The following is a 24,490-nucleotide window of genomic DNA, read 5'->3' as shown; positions in this document are numbered from 1 at the left end:
TGGAAGGGGTGAGATAAGGATTTTGGAGAGAGAAATTTGGGGTATAATTTACATTTCCTTGGGCAAATTCCAAATGTGCTACCTTCATCATCATTACATGCAAGTTAGCAGTGGAAGTAATATCATCAACAATGTGTTTGAAATATAAAGACATGAACTATAATTTTTAAAAGCACCATGAAAATGACTGCAATGCACAGGAGATGCCAGGATCTCTTCTAGAGAGCGTAATTGACTGAACCCTCCAATTTCTGTGCTTTGAAATCCATCACCTCACCTGCTCCAAACACCATGCCTTCCTCTGGCTACTCCCCACCAATGACCAAGTAGGAGAGAGGGTACTAAGGCAGATACCACGGAGACACAGCACTCTGTCTTTTGGCTCCAGCAAGAATGAAATAATAAATTAACATTTTACACATTTGCTTCTGATATTTTCTTTTTATAAAATGCTTAACAGTTTAATTATGCTGCATATCCCTCCACAATTCTACTTCTTTCCCACCTCAGAGGTGGCTAGTATTCTAATCTATGCATATTTTCCCATTTTCACTATCTGTGCCATGATACACACACACACAAAATACATTTTTTGTTTTCAAATTTTAATAAGTGGTATAATATTGTGTATATCATTCTAAAAGAAACTTTTTTTGTTCAACAGTTATTTGTAGATGTAGTTGTTATGCTAATTATATCTAAATGCCTTCATTTGAATTGTTACGTTACACTGTCTACTATACTCCATTGTATGACTATCATAATACATCTTTTCTCCTGATGGATGTTGTCAATATTATCATTAGTACAAAAATGCAAACATTCAAAATCACTTTTTGAAGTTTATTTAAAGAAAATAAATATAATTTTACAAAATATGAAACCTGCAGGCAAATATACAGATGAAACTAAACTAATAATCCAAATAAACCTAAGGGATACACTAAAGAATACTTTTTAGAGTGTTATGCATTTTTTTTATATATTTATTTTTTTATACAAGAGCTGGGGTATAGGCCAGAGGCACGGGAGGGTAAGAGGTTTCACCAGAGACAGAGCAGGGAGCAGAACAGGCAGACGACTGAAATACACTGCTAAGGGAAGCAGGAGAGGTCTGCCACACCATGTGGGAATCTCCCTGGCCAGCCAGGAATCGAACCTGCGCTACAGAGGCTGCAGACAGCTTCACAGCGCTGCACTCAACCTGCTGCGCCACTGGGGAAGCCCGTGTTATGCATTATTAGCAGTCAATTCCTTTCTGAGATATGTGCTACTTGACAGGAAGGATAGCTCTACTAGCAGACAGTAACCAATACACAATTTTTCACATTGCTATTCTCTCATCAGCCATAGCCCAGAGGGCAGTCACTCTAGTGCCTAACCTTATCATTTTCTGTTAATATTTAGTGAACATTTCAAATACAATTAGCTGCTTCTTCAGATCAAAGGCTTTTACATCTGCCCCACATGCAAACCAGAGCTATACATGGAACATTGTGCTCAGTGGAACACTAGAAGCTGAATTGCTCCATTCTTGTATTTTTGTGTGACTCACACTGAAATATAGAAATGAGAGATGGAATTCTAGGGCTAAACAGCTAGAAAATATCAATTCAAACTTGAATATTCTTCAAAGAGACTGTGGGGGCAATACTATCTTCACAGGAAGAAATATAAGGGAAGCAAGTGACAAAATGTTTTCTACAGGACTCTTCTTTTTGGCTGTTTTGATTTCACCTGGTAAGTCCAAAATATATTTTTAGAATCTTGTTTAATTTTTAAAAACTCATTTCAAAGATAGATTTAAAAGTCATTAATAGCACACTTAAAACCCAAATTTTCATTATTAAAAATGGAAGAGGAAGACTACATGGTCCTTAATCACTACTGGTTCTGTAGTGAAGGAAATATAACCATGGAATGAGGTGATTTTATGAAAATTTGCTCAGTTTTGGTCTGGGACTTAAATGGAACATACTTAGAAGGTAAGAAGTTTGTGTAAAAATGTAATTTAGAAAATTCCTGAATCTGAGACAGGTGAGGATTAGGATGAGGGGTATGCCCCTTAGTAATCACAGTGGGTGAGAAAAATAAATTAATAAATTGACTAATATATAACTCAATCCCTTAGGACACATATTAGTTGCCAAGTGACAGTACTATATCTTGATCAAGGTATCAAATTGAAGTTTGGCTCCAAGGTATAAGACTTTTGAAACCCCTCTTAAAAATACATTTAAAAAAAAAATTTCTATAGCTTCTCTTCAGAGAAGTAAACAGCAAACTATTTTCTAAAAAAAAAAAAAATCAACAGTCAAATTAACAAGTTCTTGTTTTTGCTAGCTTTGAAGAGAAATGATGAGTTTGCTAACTAAAGCTTTTCACGAATGTTAACATTGGAAGTCCAGGAAATTCAGTTCAATTGAACATTTGTCAAATGGCTACTAAATTAGAGAGGATTTAAAACAAAGTTTACATAAAATACACTGAGAGCCAGCCCCTTCCTCTAAGTCTTAACTGCTCAATCGTGTTTCATGTAATAGTTTCTACTCCCTTCCCAACTTATCTTCTCACTCCACACTAGGTTAAATGGGTTTAACATGTTCTTACTTCTAAGAATTTCCCTTTTCCATGTTTGCAAATGAGAGAGATATATTTACTATACAATAAACTTGGCCAGTTCAATTTGTTACTCCTTTAATTCAAACACTTTCTTGGATTTGATTAGAAAGGCTAACATTCAAGGACCATTTCAAAGTTAATTTAGAAATTCTAGAATTATTTCTGTGAATCATGCTGTTTGATTATTTTGCTTACCCTAATCACAGGTTTATGTCAGGCCAAGTAATAAACAAAGAAAATTTGAAAAGTACTATTTATGCCATTAATCAATAAATAAGCTGAAATAAACTGTCATAATGGAAGTTAATTATTATAAACAAACACATTTATAAATACTCTATATGACATGAAACAGAATTTTGTGAAGGGAAAGGCTAATTTTATATCTACATCAGGAGTTAGAGGAAGATCTTCCCTGATTTGAACTACAGAAAGTTAGGGAAAAACTATAATGAAAGCAGAATTTTCAGAATCCACTGGGAGACATAAAGCTAATGGATACCAGAATTATATGAGGTTAGAAATCTGCTTCTCTTTTTTCTCCTTCTTAGCACTGGCTGGACCGTGGGCTAACATATGTGCAGGCAAGTCTTCCAATGAGATCAGGACATGCGACAGCCATGGCTGTGGCCAATATGCTGCTCAAAGGTATGGGCTATCCAGATAATCATCAGACTCTTTTGGCTCTAAACCTCTTTGCTTGATGTCCTTGCCTAACATTTCCCTGAGTGATCATAATCATCCCCCTGAGATGGCAGGGAGCTCAGAGAGAAACCAATTACATTATTACCTTTGGAGTAACTTTCAAGAACTCTGCTTCAACTGTGGGCTCTAAAGTAGGAACAGAGCATGGGATAAGGAAAAAAGAGGGGGGACGCTGTGTTTTCCCTCTCAAAGACTTCATACTTGGATTATCTCATCAGGCTTTTCCAAAGTGAAGATCCAACATTACTATCCCATTTTGTACATGACGAATTTGAACTGAGGCACCAAAGGGCTAACAGACAAGCCAAACATAGTTGGAGATACTGAAGGTTGGGCTTAGATTCAGTCTTTGGGGTTCACGTTGCATCACAACATATTATACTGACCCAGGCTCTGAGAGTCAAACATCAGAGGCTGCCCTAAGTAGGTCATTTCCTCCAGACAAAGTGAATTTTGTGAATTTTCAGTAACACAGCACCATCCCGGGATGTCATTCTCTGATGAAACAGCCATGTGTAAAATTTTATCACTGATCTCCATCCTAATTGTAGTGGAACTTTCACTTACACAAATACTACTTACAAAGCAATCCGAGTATCTGGAATGGAGCTAAGAAACAAGAAATATGGAAAAATGGTCTCTGAGTTGCCAAATTTAATAATCAATTAGTTCATACCCACTGGACTTATACAATATCTCACTGGCTATTCACTTGGGAGCTGCTGGACATTGCTTAACATGTATTCCTAACAATCCTGGTGAGTCTGACTTTCCAGGTAAAGACTATAAGAAGGAAGAACAGGTGGTCAGAGCAGGGAGTGACAGCAGTGAGGATTATTAGATAATTATATTTTGTTCTGTACACTTTCACAAACCCAGAAGTATCGCTTACTGCATTAAAATACCATATGCAATGCAGTACATGATGTTTATAAGGACTTCTGGATCGCTAAGAGAAAAACAAGACTAGGGTAACAGGTGATTATTTTATGATAGATAGATTTCATTAAATGACAACACTTTTCTAAGTATCTTGATGGGGGTCAAGGTATCTATAAAATTTACTTACAAAGATTGCCTCATTTCCCCAAAATGCCACATAATAGTATATAATATTTTCAAAGGGGTTTTTGTACCAAGAGCTATTTTAAATGCCTTAATCTTCACAACATGGTTATTTCTACCTGCAGGGAAGGAGGATAAAACTGGGCTAAACGGAGTCAAGAAACCTCAACATGGATTGGAAATCCTAACACGTTCTGGCAGCTTAAATTTTTGAAATTCTAGTCTGAGAATAATATGCTAATATCACATTCCTGTGCAATAAAGCACCCAGGGCAGTGACTCAATTTGTTCAATCTTATTTACATCCTAGAAATCATATGCTTCACCAGGGTGTGGATGTCCTGTGCTCTGATGGAGCTACTGTGTATGCACCTTTCACCGGAAGGATTGTGGGCCAAGAGAAACCTTACACAAATAAAAATGCTATCAATAATGGTGTTCGGATATCTGGAGGAGGTAAGAGTAGAAATACCTGGGAGAGGTCTGATCCTTGTTTAATGCATATTCCATGCATTAATGGACTTTCACAAAAGTCCCTACTTTCTTCAGAATAATAAAACCTAGAACACAGAGGATATAGGGCACCAAACAAAAATAGCTACTGTATTTTCAAAGATGTTCTACCACTTCTCCTAAATCAACAAAACTCTATAACCAACTGAATCACAAACCCAACAAAACTCTATAACCAACTGAATAACTTTCTTTCTGCGGCCCATGTGGTTTTGCTTAACAATCTATAAACAAAATCACTTTTAGCAATATTAACTGTAATAGATATGTCCGTTTATCCAAATCCCACAATTTGAAAACAATGATACTTGATTTTCAAAGGCCTCTATGTTCCAAACATAGCTGGGTCTCCTGGTACTCTAGACATTGGGTTTTTTTTTTTTTATTTCTTTAATTCTACTGAGGTATAACATACCTCAGAGCATGTGTGCAAAGACTAAGTGTACAGCTCCATGAATTTTTGAAGGGAATGTAACTGTGTAACCAGCATGCTGATCAAGAAAGAGGATAACATCCTGGAGACCCCTTTTGCTACCTTTAAGTATTTTTCCCAGCAAGACAGTTGCTATCCCAACTCCTAACATCATATACTAGTTTCACCTGCTTTTAAAACGATACAAGCAGCATGCAGTGGTTTTTGTGTAGCTTTCACTCCACATTATGTTTGTGAGAGTCATCCTTGTAGTTTTAGCTCCTTCATCCTTCCATTATGGGTATAGATTATCAATTTAATCATTTGTCTCTAGGTGGGCACTGGAGTAGTATCCATATTTAAGTGATTATGAAAAAACTACAAACTTTCCTGTATACGTCTTGTAATGAATATGTATGTGCATTCCCATTGGGAATGGATCTGGGGGACACCCCCATGCCATATCAGTGAGAAGAACTTTGTGAAGCAGCCCACATCCTTGAGGATGTGGAAGGTGGCTATCCTCTTTAGGCCTAAAATCACAAGAGAAACCACTGCCAATGATCAGGATCCACTTAACAGCCAAGGTCAAGGTTAGCATGGTTACCTAACAGGCAGCAGAGCTGAAGCAGTAATCAGAGTCATCAGAATCAGAGATGTGTAGCATTCGCTAGTTAATCATGGTGTCCCTAGAAATGAAGAGCTGGGTAGCTTATGAAAGCCTTAATATTTAAATAGAAATGTTGTAGGTCTGATGAACAAAATTCTGTCTTCAGTAATCACAACAATGGGTCACAAATATCACCCCCACAACAAACTTCCAGTCTTGAGCCAGTTCGCAATGCCAGGGCCCCTGAGTGATGGGAAGGCCAAGTCCATTTAAGGAAAGGGCTCTGTCACAGGCAAAAATTTTTACTCTGGTCATCCCCAAAGGGATGTGCAGCCACTTAGCAGGATAACTGCACTTTGGGGAATAAGAATTAAGTTCTTTGGCAATTATTGGATACTCACTCAAAACTGAAACTAATTCCTGGATACTCAAAAGGTTACTGTGGTTCACCAATGAGACCAGGGTATACTACAGCAGGTGAGCAATGTAGTTTTTCATCAGAGTCAACCTTACAACCCGCCCACTGCATTCACAAGTTTACCCTGTGGTCATTTCCCCAGTTTTAGAATGTATAATTAAATCAATGTACCTATTCGGCAGTTAGCAAATGCTATAGGAGTGGAACTGCTGGGCTACTTGGTAATAGCATCAATCTATACTCCTGCCAGGAGTGTGTGGAAGTTCTGGTTGTTCCACACATAGGGCCTGCTGTTATCTCTATCATTTTCCTTTCAGCCATTCTGAGGAGTGTGTAGTGGCATCTTATTTCAGTTTAATTTGTATTTACCTGATAACTAATGAAATTGAGTGCTTTTTCATATTTTTTGATAACATTGGTATTATCTTCTGTGAAATACCTACTAAGTAGTTCACAGTCTATTCTTGCTTTTTTTCTCTTACTTTTTTTCTCTTATGTAGAAGCCTTTTCCATATTCTGGATATGAGTACTTTGTCAGCTCTATGTAAATATCTTCTATTCTATTGGCTGCCTTTTCACCCACTGTTGCCATTTAATAAACAGAAGTTCTTTTTAATGCAGGCCAATGTAGTACTATTTATTTTATTAACACATTTTAACCTGCTTTAGACACATTTGTCCACCCTGACGTCATGAAGATAATCCTATATATTTTTGTCTACAAACTTTATTGTTTCATCTTTCCTATTTAAATCTATAAGCCACCTAGAACTGACTTATATGTAAGGAATGACATAGGGATAAAAACTTTTAACCCATTTTATTTCTAATTGACTCAGCACCATTAATTTGACAAGACCCCTTTTTCCCTACTGCACTGCAGTATTTTTGTCATAAATCAGGGTCTGAATAAATGTGGTCCTATTTCTGGTTTTCCTATTTTATTTTTTCTATTGTGTTTCGGTCAATTTGTTAATATTGCACAAATACCACACCATCTGAATTACTATAGCTTTAATATGTATCTTGATAACTGGTAGTAAAACCTTCTAACTTTGCTCTTCTTCCAGATTGCCTTGGCAATTCTTGGTAGTTTAAATTCCAAACAAATTGTAGAATCAGTTTGTCAAGTTCCACCATTCTCTACTGGGACTTTGATTGGCTTTGCATTGAATATATAGAGCAATTTGAGAAACAAAAACATTTTAAAAGCAGTCAATGAGGGCCTCCCTGGTGGCACAAGGGGTTAAGCACTGCCCTGTGATGCAATCCACAGCCTCTGCAGCATGAGTTCTATCCCCGGCCGGCCAGAGAGAAACCCACATAAGCAAAGCAGACCTCTCCTGTTTCATCTGTTGCTCCCCTCAGCAATGTGTTTCAGTCAGTTTGCCTGTTCTGTTCCCCACTCTGTCTCTGGTGAGTCCTCTCACCCCCGTTCATCTCTGGCCTGAACCCCAGCTCTTATATAAATAAATAAATCTTTAAAAAAAATAAAAGCAGTCAATGAACACATTATATCCCTCCATTTATTTAGGTCTTCTCTTTCATTGTTACATTAGTTGTAGAGTTCTTATACATCTTTTATATGTACCCAAGAAACACCTTATTGATTTTGTTTAAATCATCTACAGCAGTACAATACAAAGGAAATATAGTAAAAATATTTCTAGTACCCACATTAAGTAAAAATTTTCTAGTAATCACATTAAGTAAAAAGAAACAGGTGAAATTAATTGTAATAAATATTTCTAAAATATTATTTCAACATATAATATAAAAACTATTAATAAGGTTTTTGTACTAAGTCTTTAAAATCCAGTACGTATCTTAGAGCACATTAACTCAGATTAGCTACATTTCAAGTGCTGAAGGGCTGCATGTGGCTGGTGGCTACCACACTGGAGAGCATAACTGATACCCCTTCCTTGTTTTATGTTCAGTTGATCTGTTTGCACTTAAAGAAGTGTGTTAAAGTCTCTTCTTTATATAGATGACTTCTGTGTTATTTAATGCACAGGTAGTTTAAACTATTGTCTCCTCATGCCTTTAGCACTATAAATTGACTTCTGTTTTGGTTCAAAGCCAGAGTTCCACTTTTTGGTAGCAGAATCATAGGCCTTGATTTCCTGATTGCTACCATTTGCTTTGCAAATCTTTGTCCAGCCCCCTAATTGTAAGCCTTTTTTGATTACTTTGTTTTATAGACACATATAGAAGTGGGTTTTTCTTTCCAAGCCAACAGAAAAATCTCCTTAACAGCCAACATTTGCAGATATAACCTGTATTATCTCAACACTGTCATTTTTTTTTATAATTATGGTATTATAATAAGTCTCTATTTCTCTGTTTGGTGGGTCCTTTGCTTTTAAAACTGTTTTCTTCTGGTATTTAAGATGATTTATATTCTTGTGCCAGTTATTTCCATTTTTCTTTTGTCCTTAATGTATAATAATTTTATTAAGTATACCTTGGAGCTGACATTGCTTTGGGTCAATTTTCTCAGCAACCTAGTATTTTTTCTGTTATTCTTCAAAGACTAATATATTTTCACTTGAATCTATACTTCCTTGGGCATCTTGTAATTTTAATCTTCATTTCTGATAAGATTTTGTCATTTTATTCTTTACTGAGTTCAATTAATACTCATTTGTCTTTTTATCCATTCTCAGCAACCTAGTATTTTCTCTTATTCGTCAAAGACTTTATTAAATTTTATTTGAATCTGTTCTCCCTTGGGCATCTTATAATTTTAGTCTTCATTTCTTCTTCCTCATTGAGTTCAATTAATACTCATTTCCTTTGTCCTTTTATCCACTTTGGCTTTTATTTTGTGAACTTTGATTCAAAAACCCAGATAGTGAATAATTTTATTTCTTCTTTTCTTTCAGGTTTCTGTATTAAAATGTTCTACATTAGGCCAATTAAATATAAAGGTTCTATCAAAAAGGGAGAAAAACTGGGAATGCTACTACCCTTGCAGAAAGTTCATCCTGGCATACAATCCCACATACATATTGAAAACTGTGATTTGAGTGATCCTACTAGGTACCTATAAGTGGAAGATGAATGATCAGATCTTCTAAATAGAAAGTCATCTTTTAAAAGCCTGGATACTGGGTCTCCCTGGTGGCGCAGCAGCTGAGCGCTGGGTTGAGAAGCTGCCCGCAGCTTCTGCAGCGCCGGTTTGATCCCTGGCCGCCAGGAGAGGATCCCACATGGCACACAGACCTCTCCTGCCGCACCTGCTGCTCCCTTTAGCAGTGTACTTTGTCACTCAGCCTGTTTTACTCTCTGCTCTGGCTCTGGTGAATTCTCTCACCCTCCCATGCCTCTGACTGTACCTAGTGCTTGTTTAAATAAATAAATAAATCCTTAAAAAATAAGTAAGTAAGTAAATAAATAAATAAAAGCCTGGATACTATAGCCTGGTTCTCAAGAAATGTGTGTTCAAACAGAAATACGAGGGATGATATTTTGATTTGAAGTCATTGCCACTTTGATGTTTGAATGTCAACTAATTTCCCGGTACTCCCTGATTTTTCTGTCACCTGTGGGATCTGGGGTGTTTTAAGATTTCTCACTCCTGAATACACCAGATAAAAAGCACATGAATTCAAGCTGATCCAGAGTGCATTTTTGACCCTTCTAAAATTAGCTACTTTTTACTTGAAAGAAAAAATAAGAAAAAGCCTGATGCATATTTTATGGTATAAGAACAGAGTGTTGTACAATGGTAGATACTCATATACAAATATTAAATACATATTAAATACCCATACACAAATATTAAATAAATTGCAAGTTTCTTTTGAGTTAAGGTAGTCAGAATTTCAGCCATTATCATTAGGTTTGTAAAGTTGGTTGGAGGGTGAGCTGCTTGTATGGATAATACAGAATATTCTGGTCTTTATAGCCATACTTTCCTATACTTTTTATGAAGAGAATTTCTAGGTATTGAATGATGGTAGTCCAAGGAAATATGTAATATTCTAGAATTCAATAAGATTGCAATACAGAGAGTACCAGAAAGAGAAAGAGGTGAATCTCAACCACAAGTATCTCCTAGAACAGAGTCAGTTAACCTCATCTGGTCAAACACATGCCATAGACACTTATTTCTACACATCATTGTTTATATTATTCTGGTCCTAGATATGTTGACAATAGGTACTAAGAAGAAACAAGATCATGCAAATGTTCAAAAAAACCCAAAAATGAGTTCTACTCTTTGGTAGTAGGATCATATGCCTAGAGATTTTAGTTAGTCAATAAGGAATAAGTAAGTTGAAATCATTATTCTGGAAACTTTCTTCATGAATTTTTGCTTAATAAGTTTTAGAATACACAAAACTCCAAAAGAATGATTCTATTCTTAGTATAGACATATGAGAGGAAAATGGAACTATCGGACTTGAGAAATGGCTGGACAAATAAATTGAGCTTAGCTATAAGGTGGAATATTATACAGCAATCACAAACAGCTTGCTATTCTTTTTATAAAGTTAAAACTATTAAAATCAAAGCACAACTTTTAGGAACACATAGATATGTTATAAGAAGGAAATCAAACAAACAATGAACACTAAATACCTCAGGACCAGATAGAGGACAATTCAGAAAAATTTAAATCACTATCAGTGCTGTAGTTTTATAGTTGGGAGGTGATTTCATGAGCATTTAATATTATAAATAACACTTCACGGAAACTTCTATAACACTTCATAGAAACAACAGGACTTACGTGTGTGACAAGGAAGAAGAGTTAATGATGACTCTCAGATAGTTTAAATCTACTGCCACATAATTAATACTTTTTCAGATCCAGTTAGATGCTATTCTCTACTGTGTCATAACATTTTATACAAGGCTAACAAATCAAGAATTTCATTTTTGGTTTAAAAAAATGAAAACGATAATCAGCACTGTCTGGTTTTATCATGTACCTTATTTATCTCCTTAGCATCATTAACTAGAGGTTGTTTCCAGAAATTAAATTTGTTTTCAAAGGACAAAGGCTGTACTCTAATTGAGAAAACCAGAAAGGAAACACAGAGATTTTTAAAGGCAATTTTGTAAAGAGCTCCAAAATGCTAGAACAATGAAATATATACTTAACCTTTGAAATAACCAACCTTTGGATATGTATGGGTATTATCTTAAAAGCCAGATTCATTACCTGGAATGAAGAGCTTCCCCAAGGTAGAGCAAGAACGTTGCCTTCTATTTGAATGCCTAGCATTGGACAAGCACTCTCATATCTGTTGAATGGAAATGCAAACTTTAGACTAAAGGACTTCTTCCTTAGGAAGAACTAGAATATAGCGCCCTCTGGTGCATTATAACAGTTTTGTTTTTTAATTTCTTTTAGATTTTGAGTATCAAAATATTCAGCTTAAAGTATTGTAAATATATAAAATGAATTTTTATTTAAAAATTGTTTTGAGTTTTCTATAGGAAAGACATTGAAGAACAAGATAAGTGGCAAATTTAAGAGGCCACGGCTTACAGAGGAAAGAATTCTTACATCCTTATGAAAACATTTCTGACTTTTATGGTATATTAATAGAAATACATAACTTCAAAATCTACCCATCTCCCTAATACTTAGCAAGGCTCATAAGGTTGGGAAAACAAGAATTTGAGAATACTATTTTTCTGTCTCTCAATATAATCGTAAATAGGAATTTCCCTCCCATTTCCTCCATTTACATTTTACACATAAAATTATCCTAAATATTCTAGAGCCCTCTAACAAATGCAAAGAAAATTTTAACATGAACAAGTATAGAACTAAAATATTTTTCATAGAAGCTTGAAATCCATCCAATATCAAACTCATTCATTTAACTAGAATCTTCTAATGTTTAGGCAAACGGTACTTAAAAGATTTCCAAAACAAACAAAGACTTTTTTATTGCTGAACCATCAAAATTACTCTCTATTTTCTTGTCTTGTTTTGGCTGGCCTAAAAATGTTTGCTTTTTATTTTATCCACCCAGTAAGTCAGACCAACCAGGGTCATTTATTGGAGCTAATCAATTTTACTCTTAGTTTTGCTCTGAGAGTCATTATAATGTTTATTCCCTGGGGCCAATGGCTGGGCCACAAAATAGTACCATGCAGAGCACAACTTTTCATTCCATGTGAAAGAGGCCACTGACACACATTCTCTCTCCAAGTGAGTAGGCTGTGGGGACAAACACCCACTAGGTCTCCTTCTATAATCCCTCTGTTTGGCTTTGCTATCCTCCATAGAAGAGATGAGCAAACACCTCTGACATCCTATCACCTTACTGTCCACATGTATATACTCCAACTCCCTCCTGCAGATTACGAGGGTAATAAATGATACCAAGTGAGGCCAGAGGTTTATCTCTTCAGTATCACCATTACTTTGATGCCCAACCAGCCTGACCCCTCCTCTTAGCTAAGCCATTTTCTTTATTTGTTGTCCTATTATTCTAATCAGATTTACAGTTCCCCACTATATCCTGATTCTTTACTCTCCTGAAATCTTAAGGTATAAATTACATGATCTGTAATAGTAATAACAGTAATAGTAATAAATGTCTCTAAGAAATTGGTTTTATTTTTTCAGCCAGGAATATCAGCTCCACTATCACTTTTGGAGTGTGAACTAAAGTATCACATGCTGTTCAGAGCATTTGGAACACAAGGGGGAATGTAATGAGAAGTCTGCTCTTAGAGAGCTCATCGTGAGATAGACTGTGGTGCAGTGGGGAGTCTGTATGCACAGTATGTCCTAAATAATGGGATATTGCTCTATATAAAGGGATAGAAACAAGTTATTTTTTAAAAATTACCACTTACAAATCATAATGTATTCCAATTTCTTACCAGGTGAGAATATTTTCTTTTTCTTTTTTTTTAAAGATTGATTTATTTATACAAAAGCTGGGGTAACAGCTGGGGTAACAGACCAGAGGTGCCGGGTAGGGGGAGGTATGGGCGGGAGCAAGAGGATTCACCAGAGACAGAGTGGGGAACAAAACAGGCAGATTCAATGAAATACACTGTTGAGGGGAGCAGCGGGTGAGTCAGGAGAGGTCTGCTGCGCCACATGGGTTGCTCCCTGGCCGCCCGGGGATAGAACTCGTGCTACAGAGGCTGCGGATTGCTTCATAGTGCTGTGCTTAACCCCTTGTACCACCAGGGAGGCCCGGTGAGAATATTTTCAATGTTTCTTCTAATTAGAAGATTTTCACACATGGAAAAGGACGATATTTCTGAATTCTTTTCAATTTAATTTCATAGAAAGAAATCAAAGATACTGGGGGAGGACTTAGGGGAACAAGTTTGAAAAAGGCAATGCTCAAGTGCCTACAATATGCTAAATATTATGCTAAGGTTCTGGGGACTCAACAGTGAGCAAAATCCAACAGTGCTCTTGCAATAATGGAGCTTACAGTGCAATAGAATTGCAGATAAAGATGTTACAGGTAAATGGCAAATTACAATAGTGGTAAGCATCACAAAGGGAAGTCTCAGAGTACTGAGGGACTTGAAGGCTTCCCTGAGGAAATGACATCTACAGGAGAGCTGTGAAGGTACAAAGAGTGTAATCAAAGTGGAAAGAAGAGTATGTACAATGTCTATGACCTGAGTCTTAAGGAACTGAGAGCCCTGTAGAAGGGCTAGAGACAGATCATTGGGAAATGAGAGCAAAGAAGGAGAGAAGACAGATCTTGTGGAGTAGTCTGGGTTACTTTACTTTTAGGATATATCTTCATTCGAAAGGCAACAGATATCCACTACTGAAGAATTTTAGCTGTGTTACTATTTAAATACAGGATCACTTGGGCATAGTTCCAGGTACAAAATAGTAGATCAGTAAATGTTGAACCCCTCTTAAACACTGCAAAATTTACTTTTTATTGCAGTAGTGTACTTAATCAGTTAACAATCACAGAATTTTTATAAAATGAATTAGCATTATTTAATTTTAATTTAATGTCCATCTTCTCCCAAGTTAATAAAGTAAAATTCAAATTGCAGTGGAAAGTAGAAGTTGTTTATTGAATCATAATATTATCTTGGATATTGTTAAAAATTAAGTACAACTAAGTGAGACTCATTTTGTATTTGATTTTGTTTAGTTTTAAGTACTATATATTTTGTAAAATATATTCATACCAAGATGAAACAGAAGCAATAAAACAATATAAAGTTGTAAATGACAATTTAAGGCATCAGAAGTTCAATATTATAAATTTATGCAGCAAGATATGCCTTCAAGGAAGGTTGAGGAACTTATCTAGAAACCTTCTGAAGTTTTTAGCATATCAAGAATCCAATCCATAATACAGTGTTTATGCACTATTTACAAAGATATCTGGCTATTCAAATTTCTTCTATTTCTTTCAAATGTTTTTGCTAAAATTCATTAAGATGGTTTGCAAACAATAAAATAATTTTACCTAATGTATTTCAGCAATGCAGCTTTACATTTGCATAGAGAGAAAGAAGCTATTCTTACTGACTGAAAAAAAGTTAAGAATCTTTGGTAGATTACCAGAGCTACCAGACAGGCATGACATCCGGGAACCACATTCTCCCCAGGTATCTGGAGACTTCAGTGTGGATTTCATCTAAGCTATACTCATCATCAGGGATCAAAACTTCCTCCATTATAGAAAGATGGGTCAGCCTTCTCCCACATAGCCTTACAAACTCAATGAATGCACTGCAGCTAACTTCACATTCACTGAGGCCCAAAGCTGTTAACTTTTTACAGTGTTCAGCAATACAAATAAGTTCATTATCAAGAATTTGAAGACCATTAGCAGATATTACCAACTCTATTAGTCGTGGACAGTTAAGACCTATCCTCCCTAGGATTGCTTTGCTTATTGAACGACCAAAATAAAGGTGAGTGACAGGAGTTTCTTCTTTGAAGAATGTTTCAAATTCCTCTTCTAATAAAAAGAAGTACATAACAATATTAACTCCAGGAGAATGTTTAACAAGTGCATCCCAACTTTGTTTGTGAATAGTATGAAATTCAATTTGTCCAGGGTTTTCATTCACAACATCAATTCGAAGATGTTCAAGGTTAACGTGAGTCTTACTTGAAAGTGCTAGGAGAAGTTCATCGCTTAAAATGTAGTAATTCAATGTCAGTTCTCTAAGGCCTTGACAATGATCAGCTACACAAAGGATTCCTGTGAAAAATGGGGAAAGATTCCTAAGAACAAAGAATTATAGTTACACTAATATATCAAGTTAATTTAAAAAGCGCTATCAGTTATTATTTGCTAAAATAGACATTTAATGTCTTTTGAGGATATGAATGCCAAGATACAGAAAATCATGTACATGTAATAATAAAATATATAATAAATAATATATATAATAAAATATTCTCAAGAGAAACAATTTAAACTATATTTACCTTGCAGATTAAGACTTCTTTTGAAAAAAGATTACTTTGATAAATTATGTTTCATAATCACATAATTATCAATAAAAACTTGCTACTATTACTATAAAAAACATAATTCAAGCTACCGGATGCTATCACTTATATGTGGACTATAAAGAAACTAGCCAAAGGGTCAGGTAAAGCCAAACTCAAAAACTAGCCCTCAAAAGTTGACCAGAGAACTGAGGCATCCAAAGAGGGAGTGTGAGGAGGCCGGGTAAGAACAAAGTGGGGAGGAAGCAAAATGGATTAAAGTGATGGACTAAGGGTCCTTTGGGACTGGGGGTGGTAGGATAACTACATCTGAAGGGGGGACCCTATACTTCCAAAATACCAACAACAATGTGTACTGTTACCAATTAAAAAAATTAAAATGTATATACACATATATATATAAAACCTACCATCAGATGAAACATGAGGACAGCTACTCATTTTTAGGAGTCGGAGAGTGTCACTATTATTTGCCACAAGAATTTTCAATGAAAGATCATCCACTGGTGTGTCTTCAATTTTGACTGATGATAACGACTTTGAGTTGTCAAAAACAACTCTAAGTGCTGACACAAAATGAGACTTGCAAGTAAAAAGAAAGAATTATGAAAACATTACTGAAAAATCTATAGCTCCAATCAAATAATTAAAATAATTTATGTCACCCTATACATATAACATAGTAAAAGCAATCAACATATTTCTTTTATAGTATAATTAGCCAAGCAGAAGATATTTTTATGACAAAGTATAGTTTTATACTTTTACAACTGATAAATAGAATGCTGAGAAAGACATTTCAAAGATTTGTGAACATGTCTTCCAATTATTTTCAATGTTAAGGATTTGGTTTTCAACATAAAAAGGACATAATTAACCTATTTCTTAGAATAGGGCTTGGTACATTATAGTCTGCAGACCATATCCAGTCCATGAGTTAAGAATGGGTTTTACAATTGTAAATGATTGAAAAAAATTCAATAGTATTTTGTGACTTGTGAACATTATATGAAACTCTTCCAATGTTCATAATTAAGTCAGACTAGAACACAAACAAGTGCCTTCATTCACGTACTATCCGGAGAACTGACATGCAAAAGTCTAAAATATTTATTATCTGCACCTTTTCAATCTCTATCCTAAGAATAAACAGAATTGTTATTCATTGTATTCACTCTTGTACTTCCTGCACTTAAAATAGCATATGGCACAGAGGCCAGTATTTGTTGATAAAGAAATGAATGAATGATATCATATTCTTCAGGGGCATACTTTTGGTGGCAAATTATCTAAACAAAGATGTTTTGAAAACTTAATACAGTTTGAAGACGGAAAAACCAGTGATTATTTACAGCTTGACCTCAAAATGGGTAGAATTTCACAAGTTTTCAGATCTGGTAGTTTTTGACAAAGAAAGTCTAGACTCCAAATTCAAGCATGATAATTTTTTCCTTTACAAAATCAATTTGGACTCTACCAACGCTTGTACCATACCTATCAGAATGACCAAATTGGTAACAAGTCTTAACTCATTTTAAAAAAAATCTTACTGGTTTTTACTAATTGTAAACTGATTGATACAAAATTTTAAATGGCAGACAGCTAGACATCTTTACTAAGTTTTATGGTGTCAGCATTTATTGGAGAAATGTTTTACTCTTTCCTTAAGAAATATACTGTTTATGTGCCCATTAACCAATTCTGAATAATCTTTCAGTCCTAAAGGACACATTAGAGAACACAATATATTTCATTATAGTATCAACATAATTGCTTAGCACTTTTTATTGCCTTGTGAAATGCTGTACTTTTATCTTTTTTTCCTTATTTTACAAATGAGGCTATGAGAGATCCATGGCTTTGCCAGAAACCACAGAGCTCATTTAGCTATGGAGGAAGAGCCTGGAATGAAGACTGCTCACTGCTGGTGCCTCGCTGTGGTTAGCACCAACTAATCTAGAAGCTGACCTTGGAAGCCCGTGTGCAACATTAAAGACAGCTTAGAATCTAAGAATTTCAGGCTAATTTGATTCCATAGTTCATAAACAAGGAAATAAATACTTAGAAGGAGTAAGCTTTCATCTGATTATATTACTTTAATCCCCAAATGACCCACTTTTCTTCAGTGTATGTCTTAAAAAGATAAACAGGCTAGCAAAAATGTTTGCTGAAAGAGAGCCACGACCCAGTTTAATAGAAGATGCTACTATTCCTCTATGATCATCTGCAGGAAAGTTTCCATTAGCCAGTTTTACTGACAACCATAACTTAGTTGCTTATTATCTATCAGGTATTATTCTAAATCTAGGTTTATAGTGGTAAAAAAACAAAATCGAATCCCTGCCTTCAAGCAGTGTATGCTTTGGTCTAGAAAGAGAATAACCATGTTAAATAAATAAGGTAACTTCAAGTACTGATGAAAAATATAAGGAGAATGTAATATGATAGACAGGAAATAGAGGGGGGTGCTATTTTTGCAAAAGTGGTCAAGGAAAGCATTTCTGAAGAGATGGCACTCAGGTTGAGGTCTTAATAAAGAGAGGACAGTTACTCTATTCTGTGGCAGAGACTGCTAGTATATTCCTAACAACTATTCATTCTTTCTTCATTGGTAACTCAGTCCTAAGTTTAGCTGGGCACATTGCCACTGACCTAGCCTGCCAGAGCTAAGTTCTGGGTAATGAATATATATGCATTATGTGGCACCCATGGCTCATCTCCTTGAAAAGAAGAAGACATACCCTTCTTTCCCCAATTCTTCCACTCAGTGGCCGAGAACAAGAATGTGATGGTTAGATCTTAGAAAGCCATCTTGGACAAAGAAGACACCTTGGAGAGAATGGATAGACTAGAGGCTGGGTTCCTAACACCTTTATATCTAATAACTTCATATATACGGTCTTACAAATGAATTTAATGAAAGAGAAACTTATTATTTCTTTATTTTATTTCACTGTAGTTAAGAAATTTCTACTATGTGGACTCCACTAATTAGTAAATTTAATTAAATTTTATGTTGTTTCAACTCCAATAGAGAGATTATAGAATTATAAGAATTACAGGAAAAATATTTATTTATGCATACAAGAGCTGGGATACAGGCCAGAGGTGTAGGGGGTAAGAGGATTCACCAGAGACAGAGTGGGGAGCAGAACAGGCAAACTGACCTAAGTACACTGCTGAGGGGAGCAGCAGGTGAGTCAGCGGAGGTCTGCTGCGCCATGTGGGTAGCTCCCTGGCTAGCTGGGGATAGAATTTGTGCTGTGTACAGCTTCATAGGTGGCATCTTAACCCCTTGCGCCACCAGGGAGGCCCATATCTAAATTTACCTGAAAAGGCCTCCCTGATGGCTCAGGGGTTAAAAACAGCACTGTCAAGCTATCCGTAGCCACTGCAGTGCAAGTTAGATCCTTGCCTGGCCAGGGAGCAACCCACACAGCGCAGCAGTCCTCTCCTGACTCGCCTGCTGCTCCCCTCAGCAGTGTATTTCAGTGGATCCTCCTGTTCCGCTCCCCACTCTCTCTGGTGAATCCTCTCAACCTGTCCCCAACACCTCTGGCTTACACCTCAGTTCTTGTATGCTTAAATAAATAAATCTTTAAGAAAAAAATTAATAAACTTTATCTGAATGACAGCTAATGTAGAAACAATTACTAAAATTATAAAGAATAAAACATGTACAAGGTAGTTTAGCACAAGTGTTAGTCAACAGAAAACTATTCTAACTAATATTCCGAATACAAGCAGGGTAAGGTCCATTTTAGGAAAATGACCTTTTTTGACTAGTTTGACAAAATTGAAGAATTTTAGTATATCTCAAAAAAATGTCTAGCATCTTTACCTTTAACATATTCATAAAACTTGGCTTGGCTGTTGAAATCAAGCCCAAGGTCTGGATAGAACAATTTACCAGCTGAGAAAGTATATCACAGGCAGCTTCTGCTGATTCAGTACTACTATCAACCTACAAAAACAAATTAAAATCTTAATTTCCTGAGAGTAACTTATAAAGATACTGGCAATATAATTATTAAATAGAATTCAATTACTAAATTTTAGTTATCACTTAAAGTTATAAAGTAAATCAGTGGTTTTTATATAAAATGTCTGAAAAAAAGCAAGAGACAATAACAAATTAACTTTCTAAGCACTTCCTTCACACTTTGAAATCTTTTGCAATTACCTGGATTTTAACAATAGCATCCGAAAGAAAGGAATTGAAGTTGACATTATTAAATAGCTCAAATTCTATATTTCAATCTACATAAATAAAGATAGAAATACAGGAAATAGTTGGGATTAAAATCCTGTAAAATTCATTAATGGTGTTAATATAAGGATATAGATACACAAAATGTTAACAAATGTACATCACCATCTATTATTTAACGCTTATTTTTCTTACCTTAATGCTGACATACTGGAGATGGGCGGAATGTTTTTTAATGATCTGCTGAATGAGATCAGGATGAGTGGATTTAAAATAGGAAGTAGTTGATTGGTTCAGTTCAAATTCGAACTTTCTCCAAAGATCCGGAATATGAAAAACTTCATTCCATGTCCTACATACAGAAGATGCCCGGGCCCGATCAATTAAAGGAAGATACTGAAAAATGTGTAAGACTACATGATGAGGTAAACTTCCCCAGTCCAGAAGAAGAGAGCACACATGAGTCTGGTTGAGAGAAGAATTGAATCCAAGTTTTGATTGTTTCACTGCTGGTGATGACTGGACAATTTCATTCACCACAGATAAATTGTTCCTCTTCATTCTGTAAACATTAAAAATGTTAAGTGATCATCACTCCCATCGACAGATATTTGTGCTCTAATTGTACAATATTCGGAAATGAAAAACAATTAAATTTTACCAGCAATCTTCAACAGTCATTGCTAAGTACTGCTATATGTTAGGGATACAGAGATAAACGAGAGAGGACGTGTACTCAAACACCTATGGTCAAGTGCTGAAATGCAAGGTAAATGCCATAAATGAAATTATGATAAACTGCAATGACAGAATAAGCTAGTGGTATGTGATTGAGTTTGTGTGCAGGAAGAGATGACTGGAGAAATTTCCAAAAGGAAATATTCTAGGAAACAATGTGTGTGTCCCAAATTTAGTCCTGGTCAATTTCTATCTAATGTTTAGTAAAAACATTAAACTGCTGTAGTGCCAGGAAGGGCACAGAGCAGGTTTTCCATGATTCGGCAGACTGGGTAAAGGAGAGTCCTGGAGCCCTCGGTGGCTTTCTCAGGCTTTTATTGAGCTTTTACATGTAGTGCAGCAACCAGGTACATGGCAGGCAGGGATGCTGGGGTGCAAGCAGGCCTCCAGGCCCCCAGCAACTCTTCACTCTGGGCTTCTCTGGCCTTCTCTCTCCTGCCTCTGTCTTCTGCTTCTGCTTCTCTTGGCAAGTATGTCAATACCGAGCCATGGCCCACAGAAGTAAACAAAACAACTTATAACAGTGTAACAAATGCAGGTGCCCACCATCAGGCATGCAATCCTAATGGTGGGAGGGCAGAAAAGCCTGAAAATCATTTACCCTTCAACCGCCAATTCACTGATAGAATCATCACATAGGATGTGAATACCAATAATTCTATTAAAATAAACACTCTTTTACCTTGTCTATATTGACTTTTAAAGCATAAAACCTGAGAAAACAAAATTCATATGAAATAACTTTATAACAATGAGCAACAGTGAAAACATTTTAGAATGTTTTGATTGATCTTCACTAGCTTGAAAACCTTGATATAAAAACTCCAGCTAAAATATATACAGCCATTTAAAAAACTGGAATATTTCTTTCCGAACTACAAACTTTCTTACCTAAAAAAGGCTTCCAAGTTATAGTCCACTCAGATTAAATGTAATGAACTAACTGCTGCCCATGGGTACTCACCAGTATCCACTAGATTTCACTTTCTAGCTTGGCAAAATACCACAAAAACACATTCATCAGAATGTATTAGTAAAAATACAGTCATTTTTATGCTTTGGATATTTATATATAATTGTATATATTGAAGGACTTAGTTAGGAAATTGATTCCCAAAGTATTTTTTCTACTCAGAAGGAAACCTGTCCATTAAAAAAAAGCACTTGCCAGGAATTACACTTGAAGCTCTACTAAAATAGAAGCTGGGGTGGGGGGAATAGAAGGTTGTGGATCAAAGATCTGAAAATTCACATTTTGATAAAGATATATAGTAAGGTAATTAAAAAAATTTCAGGGAGTACAGGATTACATTTATTTACTTATAGGTTGTGTAAATCTCTCTGTTCGAGTTTTTAGCAACAGATAATGACATTAGAGTAATAATAATTAAGTTAGTAAACTTAACTTTCATTATTTATCATTCCATAGACATAGCTTGTTTGGTCTGCTGGTAACAGAACACATGCTCTGTAGTTTTAAATTTTTTCACTTCTATTGATAGATACAATCAATTCATTCACACTCAGTTGATATTCTCCTTGAAACTGGACCAAATTGAGGCACAGTGACATCAAAGTTAACAGCAGTCTATTGACATGGAAGAAAATAACAGTTCTACACCAAGATAAAACTCAGTGACTTCGCATCTTGACAAAAAACCAACAAATAAAAATACATAATAAATGCATTCTCTCTCTTTTGCAAGGCAAATTCAACTAGACATAAGAGGAGGAGCAACCTATGAATCCAATAAAAACACCTCTTAGGTCTCTACTGCCTAACATCTGCCTGCTCTCAATTTCTCTCTCAACCTTACACCTAAAATAGATTTTTAGAGGACAAACAGGAAGAACGCATTTGAGTTCAATATTCACAATTTTATTTCTCCATTGTCATCTGTTCTATTATCCAAATCACTGTTTTCCAAATGGCAAGGCTGACTCTCCTCCCTCCACATTCTACCCTAAGAGACAGGCAGAAACTATCAGGCACACTTTCAGAGGCACATCATGAATAAGAAAAAGACAAGTCGATGTTTTGTATTCCCTAACTCAGCTGACATACGAGTTTATTCACCACTAAAACTCTTCTACTACGTTATCAATATGGCTAAAGCTGTGTTGGTAGGTCCTGCATTCATTATGCTATAGAATACTCAAGTAATCTGGAAAAGGTATATAAACAGGAAAAGTATATAAAAACACATTAAAAATACAGTGAACAAGTATCTACCTCAGTTTAGTTCATTGGTGTTTTCATGATCAGACTAATTATTTCCTTGGTTTTGAGGGAAATTGACTGCTGTTTCAGAGTCACCATCTGGAATTTTGAGGGTCAACAAGAACACAACCAGAATACAGGACCCCAGTAAGTGACAGCCAATTCTGCAAAGGGAGAGATGAGCAAGCACAACACTGCTCTTTAGCAGAGCGCAAAAGCGGTTTATCAGCATTTGTGAAAGAATGTGATGACTGAGACTCAAAAGTCACTTAGTAGCTTCACTACCCATCCTAACCCAATTTCCTCTTTTGATATGTTTACTAATTTGGTGGGTCAGGTAACCATGTGAATCAGATCCTCTGTATCTAGGAAATCTTCCATGGTATTTCGAGGAAAAGATTATCAAAAGACATTAAAGACTGACCATCCAAACCCAACACAATGGCCAAAATGGAAGGAATTATCTTCTACTCCATCCCCAAATTCACCCAAATGTTTATTAAATGAAAACATAGACTACTTTTAAAAGTTTCAATTTTTTAACTGTCACAAGACCAGAAATATGTATAAATATTACAGATAACAGAAGAGTCCAAACTACCTAACAGGCTAGACAAATCTGTTAGAAGCAGCAAGATGAAAATAACCAGAAATAGGGCCTCCCCGGTGGCGCAGCAGTTGAGCGCTGGGCTGCGAAGCTGCCTGCAGCCTCTGCAGCGCCAGTTAGATCCCCGGCCACCAGCGAGGGACCCACATGGCGCGCAGACCTCTCCTGCTGCGCCCGCTGCTCTCCTCAGCAGTGTATTTCATCAGTCAGCCTGTTCTGTTACCCGCTCTGGCTCTGGTGAAGTCTATCACCCACCCTCCCACGCTCCTGACTGTACCCAGTTCTTGTATAAATAAATAAATAAATAAATAAATAAATAAATAAATAAATAAATCTTTTAAAAAAAAAGAAAAAGAAAATAACCAGAAATACTGACCAGATATCTTTTATTTAAGGTACTTCCTATTTTTTTTAAAGATTTATTTATTTATTTATGCATACAAGAACTGGGGTACAGGTCAGAGATGCTGGGGGTGAGAGGATTCACCAGAGACAGAGTGGGGAGCAGAACAGGCAGACAGACTGAAATCCATACTTTCTAAAGGGGCACAGTGAGAAAGCAGATGGCAGCCACCACAGGCAGATGCTGCTAAGGAATCTGAAATTCCAGTCAATGGTGCTATGACAAAGGAGGTATTATCTAACAGGAGAACTGAAGAAGTGCTCCAAAAATACAGCTTTAAAACACAGTTTTCAAAAAAAAAAAAAAACACAGTTTTCAAATAAAAGCCAATTATGTTAACAATTGATATTGTCCTTGAAACCGGACCAAATTGAGGTACAGTGACATCAGCGTTAATAGCAGGCTATCGACATGGAAGAAAATAACAGTTCTACACTAAGATAAAGTACAACCCAAGAAGAAGACAAAACCTATTTTTTAGGAATGTTATCAAACATATTTATGTTTTTTGCAGCCCATGTGACCTCTAA

General features: G+C 35.9%; 2 protein-coding genes across 2 annotated transcripts; one reads left to right on the top strand and one right to left on the bottom strand.

The window, feature by feature from the left end:
• Nucleotides 1–1,694: 1,694 nt before the first annotated feature.
• Nucleotides 1,695–9,400, top strand: LECT2 (leukocyte cell derived chemotaxin 2; the record flags this gene model as incomplete). Its single annotated transcript, XM_084252875.1, has 4 exons — nucleotides 1,695–1,740; nucleotides 3,174–3,270; nucleotides 4,703–4,848; nucleotides 9,234–9,400. 4 exons carry the CDS (start codon nucleotides 1,695–1,697, stop codon nucleotides 9,398–9,400), a joined length of 456 nt encoding a protein of 151 aa, XP_084109001.1.
• A 5,483-nt stretch (nucleotides 9,401–14,883) lies between these two features.
• Nucleotides 14,884–21,637, bottom strand: LOC311183198 (F-box/LRR-repeat protein 21; the record flags this gene model as incomplete). The annotated part of the gene is made up of 5 exons (XM_084252510.1): nucleotides 21,621–21,637; nucleotides 20,187–20,553; nucleotides 19,623–19,745; nucleotides 16,192–16,363; nucleotides 14,884–15,527 (listed from the first exon to the last, which is right to left on the bottom strand). The coding sequence occupies exons 2-5, from the start codon at nucleotides 20,550–20,552 to the stop codon at nucleotides 14,884–14,886; spliced, it is 1,305 nt and encodes a 434-aa protein (XP_084108636.1). The 5' UTR covers nucleotide 20,553; nucleotides 21,621–21,637.
• Between the last annotated feature and the right edge of the window lie 2,853 nt (nucleotides 21,638–24,490).

Source organism: Talpa europaea, assembly GCF_964194135.1.
Source record: "Talpa europaea genome assembly, chromosome: 13".
NCBI lineage: Eukaryota > Metazoa > Chordata > Mammalia > Eulipotyphla > Talpidae > Talpa > Talpa europaea.
Note: the sequence above shows the minus strand (reverse complement) of the source record. Positions and strands in the feature narration are given on the sequence as shown.